Source organism: Orycteropus afer, unplaced genomic scaffold (genome assembly GCF_000298275.1).
Source record: "Orycteropus afer afer isolate SDZICR_OR568_19922 unplaced genomic scaffold, OryAfe1.0 scaffold00347, whole genome shotgun sequence".
NCBI lineage: Eukaryota > Metazoa > Chordata > Mammalia > Tubulidentata > Orycteropodidae > Orycteropus > Orycteropus afer.
Window position 1 is genome coordinate 1,245,232 of NW_006921934.1, and position 9,573 is coordinate 1,254,804.

At 38.8% G+C, this 9,573-nt stretch overlaps 1 protein-coding gene across 1 annotated transcript in view; it reads right to left on the minus strand.

Annotated features, from left to right (window-relative positions):
- PTPRN2 (protein tyrosine phosphatase receptor type N2) overlaps window positions 1-9,573 on the minus strand; it is a 1,483,255-nt gene that overhangs the window by 22,689 nt on the left and 1,450,993 nt on the right. The window contains exon 25 of the mRNA XM_007952571.1: window positions 4,922-4,995. Coding sequence (XP_007950762.1) covers window positions 4,922-4,995 — 74 coding nt within the window. The remainder of the gene's footprint in view (window positions 1-4,921; window positions 4,996-9,573) is intronic.

Consider the following 9,573-nt stretch of genomic DNA (forward strand, 5'->3'; position numbering starts at 1 on the left):
TTTCTTCATTTTGTTTTGATTTTTTTTTTCTGATTGATCCTTTTCCAAAGAAGTATTCAGGTATTTGTCTTCAATCTCATTAATTCTGTCTTCCATTGATTCAGTTCTACTCTTTGCCCTTTCAATGTGTTATCTATTTCTGAAAATTTAATATTAATCTTCTGGATTTCTACCTATAGATTTTGTATCATTTCTCATTTTTCATTTATTTTGTCATTTTGTTCTTACATTTTCTTCTGAAATTGTTCTAGGGTTTTGTCTGTGTTTTCCTTAATTTTGTCTGTGTTTTCCTTGATATATCTCTTAATCCTTTGAAGATACCTAAATATAATTCTTTCGAATTCCTTATCAGGGAGTTCCAATGCTGCTTCTTCCTCAGGGATGTGTTCTGGGTCTGTATCCTGCTCCCTTGTTTCTACCACTTTATCTTGCTTCTTTGTATGGACTGTGATGATCTGTTGTCTCCAAGACATTGTGACGCTATTGTATTTAGATCTCTGTTAACTGTTTGTGAAGAGCAGTTAAGGTGAGTCAGGATGCTCTTGGTGGTCATTCATTGTTGGCCAGTTGGTGGAGAAAGTAGTGGTGGCTCTTACTCAGTAAGTGGATCTGCAAGAGGGGTGAGTGTAGTTGCATCATATGGGCATGGTTGTCATCTGTCACTTAGTTAGACAAAAACAATGATTAAAAAACCATTAAAAAAAGTAAAAGCAATCAAACAACAACAACAACAACAAAAAAAAAACCCCACACACACTGCATAAACACACAGGAACAATCATCAAGAAAAGAAAGGAAAAAATAAAAACCCCACAATATCTGGGAAGGGGGAAATTCAAGAAAAGTTGTAGAATAGGAGAATAATGAAGAAAATATTGGGACAAATACAAAAAGGAAAACAAGGAATGGGGAGAATTACAAGAAAGAAAAAAATGGGATTCAGGAATAGGGAAGAGAGAAAAAACTGAAAACTAGAACTTGGGAAGGAAGAATAAAGAATAATAATAAAAAGATGAAAAAAAAAAGAATAATGATATAATTTTAAAACAGACAAAAACAAATAAACTAAAAGGAAGAAAAAAAAAAAATCTGGGCACGGCAGGGCACCCAGGCTCCATCGGAGCACACAGACTTGGACTGAATTCCTCTCAGCCCAGAAGGTCGGTGGGAGTGATAGATGGCCACACCCCCATTCACCAAGAGAGTGTGCAGTATAAGAGTAACAAGGGGAATATCACACCTTTCCACTTGTTCATATCTAGAATGTCTTTGCAGTTTCTGGCAAGTGAAGCCTATTCTTAGGTCCCTGGAATCTAAGAGAAGGCTGTCACTTTAAATATCCAGAATGGTTGACAGCTTGTAAACATTCAAAATGGCTGCACCCTTGTACAGCAGAAGTCCACAGCTCAGACCATCTTCCTATTTGCTGCTTCCCCTGTTATTCACCAGCCACCAGTGCAGTCCTCCGTGCAGCCTCTGGCTAGCAGGGCTGATTTTTAGGTTAATTCTTAGGTCCTAATGCCCCTTGGCAATATCCAAACTGTCTGTGCCATCAGGATCTCTGACAGACTGCAGTTCTTTTCTGATGTTTTCATGCAGGTTCTTCTACTAGTTGGAGTTTAGTCTACTTCTGAATCTTTCCTTTCAAAGATCAGGGCTCCAGGATTATCCTCAGTATCTGTGTTAATTGGTTCTCCTTTTCTTTGTTGAAGAGAGTCTATGTAGTTTGTCTGCCTATTCTACCATCTTACCGGAACTCCCAATGGTAGAGCTCTCATCTGTTACATAGGAGACCTATGTTCAATTCTCAGTGAATGGACCTCATATGCAGCTCCCCCTGTGTGTCAGTGGAGGCTTGTGTGTTGCTATGATGCTGAACTGGTTTCAATGGAGCTTCCAGATGAAGATGGACTAGGAAGAAAGGCCTGGCAATCTACTTCCAAATATCAGCCAGTGAAAATGTCACAGATCACAATGCTCTAACTTGATGGCAGCTAACAACATCTATGAAGTTGGTAATGATGGAGAAGAGGAGTTAAATTTGGCCAGGGTAAAAATTAAGTTTTTCATGTCTGATTATAAAAATGTCCCATTCTTCTACCGTTTGTAGCCTTTTCTGCCCCAATTTAAAGCCACTAGTGCTGGTGGTTCTCAGGCCCAGAAAATGAAGGAGTGTAGGGCTATCAGTGAAGGTGGGAAGTGACTTGCACTCTGAGACTACTAGGTCACCTGCTTCCCACCAGTCAATACAGCAGTGACAAGATCATTCCAATGAGATGCACCATTCCATGGGATAGACCTGTGGGTTAGTTACTTGTTGCTGAATCAGCAGCTGTCACCTGAATCACTTCCTCTCTCAATAGCCCTCATAACCTTTATAAATATTCTTTGGAAACTTTGTGATAACAAGTAGATATTTACAGTCTCAAGTATCTTCCCACAAGATACTTATTAATTAAAAGGGAAAAACAGTAACTTCACAGTGGAGAAACCCTGCAGCCACACCCTTAACCATGATCAAAGTAGTCACTAGTAAAGAGACATGTTGACATCATGGGCCTCCTGATGTGACATACTGAAGGACGAGGTCACTTCTACGAGATTCTTGCCCAGCATGCATTACCTGGATCTCATCATGAGGAAACATCAGACAAACCCGAACCAGGAGACATTGTACAAAAACAGGCTAGCTGAAATGTCACGATCAAAACTGTGCCAGACTGAAGAAGATTAAGGAGATATGATAACTGCATGTAGGTGATCCTGGATTGGATCTTGATGCAGAAAAAGATCACTGGTGAAAAAACTGATGAGATTTCAGTAAGGTCTGCTGCTTAGTTAACTGCCATTGTATCAATGCTAATTCTGATAATGTTAATTTGATAATTGTATTATGGCTATGTAAGGCTATATATTGTGGCTATATATCTTTTTTTTTTTTGCTACCACTCCTCTATGAGTTGGAAATGACTCGATGGCACTTAACAACAACAACAACAACATATATCTTTTGGGAGACCTGTATGAAGAGTACATAGGAGTTATTTCAACAACTTTTTGAAAATCCAAAACTATTTCAAAATGGAATATTAATTTTATATAATTTATATATTAAAAAATATATAAATCTAAAAAAGTGAAGTGTGCTATGACATACAGGGAGCCCCTGGATGATGCAAGTGGTTAATTTGCTTGACTAATAACCAAAAGGCAGAAGGTTCACGTCTACCCTGAGGCACCTTGAAAGAAAGGCCTGATAACCTATATCCTGAAGATTCCAATAATTGAGAACCCTATGGAGAACAGTTCTGGTCTGACAAACACAGGATCATGATGAGTAAGAATCAACTTGATATCCACTGTTCTTTTTACTATTTTTTATTTTATTTTTCAATGACTTGCAAAGGACTTTCACAATAATCGCTAAGATTTTTATAACAATTCCATGGGTTAGAGAGGGAAAAATGAAACCAAGGAACAGAGAGGTTAAATGACACACAGCTAACTAATTGCTTATGTTGCCTAGAACAACTTGTAAACTATCTTTCCCTTCCACAGATGATGGCACATTGGGTCCAAATGACAACAAAAAGGAAAGACTAGGGAAAGATATTTCCAGCTGGAAGGGTCAAGGTTGGAAGAAAATTCTTGGTTCTTTAAGGGGTTTCCTCTTGTTCTACTTAGAATCATCTCATGATTCTGTAAGAGAGAATTAAGTCAATTTTGCCTGAATCCTTGGTATTGACAATGGCAATGCAGAATGAACCAAATGGGTCTAAGAATGTATTTTAAGAAATGACATTGTGACTCAAAATGTGCTCATTTTAACTTTACTAGCCCTTTCTCTTCTTTTAGTGAAACTAGCAAAATGCCTGGGATTTGGATTGTACCTTTCTCCCCTCAAACTCAAACACTGTACTTATATTGTAACATTTGGACAGAAAGAGAAGTCTTGAGAATTGCTTGCATTTTATAACGGGAAACAATAAGACCCTGCCTAGGAGCTGGATGACTTGCCTGTGTCATGGAATTGTCACCATCAGGGTGCAAACTACAATCAAGGGCTTTTTGACCAGTTTGATTTCACAGTAGCGCTCTGCTATTCAATATGCATTCTTTAAAAAAATAACTTAAAATCCTCTTACATATAAAGAAGCAATTTATCAGAGCCATCTATTAACAATTTGAAGTCATTCATGTGGGCACCATAAGCATCAGGAGTGTCAAGGAGGCACTGAGAAAGGGAAGATTCTGTATTTTATGATTCAAGAACACTTAAGGTACAGATATTGAAAGCTTTTGTTGTTGTTGGACACAGATATTTAACCTATTTCTAGTTCTGGTTAACCCAAAGGAAACCAGAAATCTTTTGTTTGTGTCTCTGTAGTTACTAATTTGGCTGTTCAATAAGTATGCAGAGTATTTTTATTTTTGTTTACTTTGGGATGCTCAGGACCCCGTAGACCCTAGGAACAATTCCGATGACCACCATCCTGATGGTCACCACACGGGATTGGATACAGAAAACTAAGGAGTCTGGGCAGATGTTTAGCAAACTTAGAATGCTCCCCTAGGAGGATGAGAATCTGATCATTTGCCTCTTTCTATAAAACAATGTTTTTTCCCTTCCCTTGAATCTGATTAAAAGGGAATTCCAATTAATTGGGTTTCAACTACTTGAGTTTTCACTGCATGCATTTATTTTGAAAACATTTCAATTGCTTCAGGAAACACCAGTAAACTTGTTAGGAAGGAGCTAGATGCAACTTAAGTAAAACTGTTTGGAAGACAGTCAAAGCAGAGACATCAGCTAGTGATGGTACATTAAATTAGGCCTTATCCTTCCTCCCCCACTCATGAAAACACCCGCTGAGAGACACTTTTAATGTATTTATGATCCCGGAGGATTGATTGACAGTACCTTTGTCTGGACCATGCCTGGTCTCTGGTCTCTCAAGTGCTCCAGGGTCGCCGCAATATCAATCTCTTTAGCACCTGCAACAAACCACAAATTGGGCTGAGTTCAGCGCACAAGATAATCCATGCTGCATCTGTCAATCTCCTGCTATCTGGGCTCCCTTTGGGCTCACCGGCCAATTGAAAATTATTACACTCATCCCTCAGCAGACGTGGCGGGCAGCTGCAATTTCAGTGTTCATATAGAAAAATAAGCAAGGGTGCCTTTCATTAGCATTAATTCAAGAATGCTCAGTTGAAAAATTCCTGGAAGATGCCTATATAGATACTTACAAATAGCAAATCATTGCTATTAGGAATTAAAGCTTTATTAGTTTTTTCTTTTTCTGTGTATATGACAATTTAACAAATGTTTTAAATTAATAGAAAACAGTATACAGCCTTAATTTCTATTACATAAGTTTTTTTTTTTTTAATTTATAGAAATGAAAAATTAGATTCACTAATTTTTGGCTTTTAAATGTAGAGCTCCCTGCTTTTTAAAAGTAATTGTTCCCCAACTTATTAAAAAAAACAAACCCAAACCTACTGCCATCAAGTCAATTCCCACTCATAGCAACCCCTATTGGGTTTCTAAGGCTGTAAATCTTTACAGAAGTAGATTGCTTCATCTTCCTCCAGCAGAGCAGTTTGTGGGTTTGAATCACTGACCTTCTGGTTAGTGGCCAAATGTCTTACCCATTACACCACCAGAGCTCCTTCAAAACATACTGTACAGTCACAGTAATCAAAATGGCCTGGTACTGGTACAATAACAGACACTTAAATCAATGGAACAGAACCAAGGACCCAGAAATAAATCCATCTATCTAATAGAACTGATTTTTGACAAGGGTTCAAAGTCTATTCAATGGGGGGAGATACAATCTTTAGCAGATGGTGCTGGCAAAACTGGATATTCATTTGCAGAAAAATGAGACAGGATCTATTCCTCACACCATACACAAAAACTAACTCAAAATGGATCACAGATCTAAGTGTTAAAGCTGAAACTATAAAGTTCCTGGAAGATAACACAGGGACAAAACTATGGGACCTAATTTTTTTTCAAAAATAGATCATCAAATACAAGTATAAATGCACAAACAGCAGAAGACAAATTAGATAACTGGGACTTCATAAAAATTAAATAGCTTTGTTCATCAAAAACCAAAAAAAAAAACCAAACTCACTGCCATCGGGTTGATTCCAACTCAGAGTGACCCCTTTTGGGTTTCTGAGCCAGTAAATCTTTATGGAAATAGATTGCTCAGTCTTCCTTCCATGGAGTGGCTGGTGGGTTTGAACTGCCAACCTTCTGATTAGTAGAAGAGCTCCTTTTGTTCATCAAAAGACTTTATCAAAAGCGTAAAAAGACAGCCTCCAAACTGGGGAAAATATCTTTGGAAATGACATCTCTGTTAAGGGTCTAATCTCTAATATAGAAAACTTCAACAACTCACAACAAAAACACAAACAACCCAATCATAAAATGGGTAAAGCACATGAGCAAACACTTCACAAGAAAGGACATTCAAGCAGCCAACAAACACATGAAAAGTGCTCCTGATCTTTAGCCATCAGAGAGATGCAAATTAAAACTCCACTGAACTATCATCTCACCCCTGCTAAAATGGCACTAATATAACAAGGAAAAAACAGAAAACAACAAATGCTGATGAGGATATGGGGACTTTGGTATGCTTCCACACTGCTGACAGTAATGGAAAATGATACAACTACTATGGAAAATGGTATGGTGCATCCTCAGAAAACTAGAAATAGAAATACCTTATGATCCAGTAATCACACTCCTAGGTATATACCTGAGTTGTAATAAAAAGGATACAAACAGACATATGCACATCTAAGTTCACTGCACTACTATTCACAATAACAAAGAGATGGAAACAACCTAAGTGCTGAATGGATAAACAAAATGTGGTACACACATAAGTAGAATACTACACAGCCATAAAAAGTAATGATGAGACCTTGAAACATTAAGTGTTCCAAATTTCAAGAAAAGTTAGTAAAAATACCCTAGACTATATTTACTAGTTAGGGGTTTCATTGAGAGATCCTTCTGCTTATAGACAGTATCTCTCTTATATGTGGATTCCCTGGGTGGTGCAAACAGTTAACCTGCTCAGGTGCTATTTTGGTTTTCCAGAGCTGCTATAACAGACATACTACAAATGTATGGCTTGAACAAACAGGGATTTATTCTCTTACAGTGTAGGAGGCTAGAAGTCCGAGTTCAAAGTGTCAGCTCTAGGGGCTTTAACTCTGCCTCTTGCTTCTGGTCCACCGAAGCTAGAGGCTTCTCTGAATTCAGAAAGCTTCCAGCTGCTGAAGCTGACAAACCCAAGGTTGACAAGTAAGATGGCACAGTCCCAAGATTATTAAGTAACATGGCAGGCCACTAGTTCAAGTCCAGAAACAGTCCCAAGATTGGCAGGCAACATGGCAGACAATAGAATGGAGATTCGGCTAATTGCAGGATCTAAGCATGCTAAAAAGCTCAAAACCTTTCCCAAAGCACCTTCTTATATACTGAAAGCAGACCACATCCCTAAGGATGTGAGCTACTCTACTGAACTGTTCACAGTAGATTCCACCATGGAGGAATAACTCATCATGGGGAATAACTACATCAAACCTGTTCAGCCACTCAAAACCAGGCCCAGCCAAGTTGACATACAACCTTAACTACCACAGGTGCTAACCAAAAGATTGGAGGTGCCAGTCCACCCAGAGTACCTCAAAAGAAAGGCCTAGCTGTCTACTTACAAAAAATCAGTTGATGGAAACCCTATGGACCACAGTTCTACTCCTGACACACATGGGACACCATGAATCAGAGCAACTAATACCATACATGAGGTGATGCTGTTTTCATGGGAGTAATTTTATTTGAATTTGAAATTGAACCTTTTCATTCAATAAATACATAGGCTTGTTTTCCCATTTTTTGCCAAGATCTAGATAATTTAATAAGATGCTCTGGTGGCATAGTGCCTAAGGTATTTGACTGCTAAGCAGAAGGTCGGTGGCTCAAACCCATTAGCTACTCCATGGAAGAAAGATGGGAAAATCTACTTCCATGAAGATTTACCACCTGAGAAACACAATGAGGGTCACTATGAGTTGGAGTCAACTCGATAGCATTGAGTTTGGTTTTTGGTTTTTTAGATAATTAATAAGATAGGATCCCAAGCTCTCAAGCTTCTTACGGTTTAGAAAGGGAGATGAGACACATCTACTGATACAAGTAATGCCAAGTATTATGGGAATTAGAGGAATAATGGCAAGAGATCTCCTCTGAAGTGGAGTAAGACCCACTTACCATATTCTAGACAGATGTGCAGCATTGCATGTACATCCCTTTATTTCATTTCTACTGCAAAACTATGAAGTGAGAACTGTTATTCTGTCACGTTGTAGTGGAGGACTACAAGGCTGGCTGAGGTTGACAGACTGGTACAAGGTGCCACAGAGTGTAAGGCATATGGAGCAGCATTATGGATGGCTTTGGAGAGCAGTTCAAGACTGCTCTAAGTATAGAAACTCTATTCCTCTCTGTTTCTATCATAGTCTTGAAGGGTGACATCAGGCAGTGTCTGAATCCAGCTGCATATCAGTCCCTCAACCACAGAAATGGGAAAGTAAGTTTAAAAGGTTATCTTAATTTTTAAAATGTTGTGATTACATGGCTTTATTTGGGTGGTGACTGAGAAGCCCACGGAGTTTTTTGAGCATGGCAGCATTATGATCAGAGGTGCTGCAGAAGATCATTCTGACAGTGGAATGAGTGGAGGTGGAATAATGAGGCCATGACAAATTATGTGACATCAAAAGAGTTTGAACTGGGAGCTGCTGGCAGCTAGGAAGAAAAGGTAGGGATAGTTGGGAGCTACTGGAGAGGAAACAAATTCTAACCAAATGTCATATTTGCATAAAAGGAAAACAAAGCAAAAAGAACTGAGAATCTGGAAATAAAGACTACCATGTAATAGGGTGGTTAGAGCTTAGACTTAGGAAACAGGCTGATCTGAACTGATCTCTCATTCTGACAGGTCCATGGAAATTGCCAAGTATGTTTCTCCACCTTTAAAGTGAAGATAACAGAAGTACTTATATCTCATAGTGTTACTGGGACAGGGCTTGGTATGCTGTAAGCTCTCAGTAAACTGCAGTCATTATTATTATAACCAAACTGAAAGGCTTTCAAGTTCTATCTATGAGACAATGAACACCACTTTAGCAGGTATGGAAATACCATGAGCATCTACCAAATTTGAAATAAGTCCCTTTATAAACCAACCAGTTGTCACTGACTATGAGTGACCATATGTGTCACAACATAACTTTGCTCCATAGTGTTTTCAATGTCTGATGTTTTAGAAGTAGATTGCCAGGTCTTTCTTCTGAGCCACCTGCCTCTGGGTTGACTCAAATCTCCAACCTTGTGGTTAGCAGCTGCAAAAAGGGCAAGGAGGCCACATATTCTGACCTCCTAGAACCCCACAAGAGGAAGGCAGAATCTCCATCAATAGCCCAAGGTCTATTACTGCAAGGTCAGACATGCTGCCTCCCTCCAGCCCTTTCACCAAC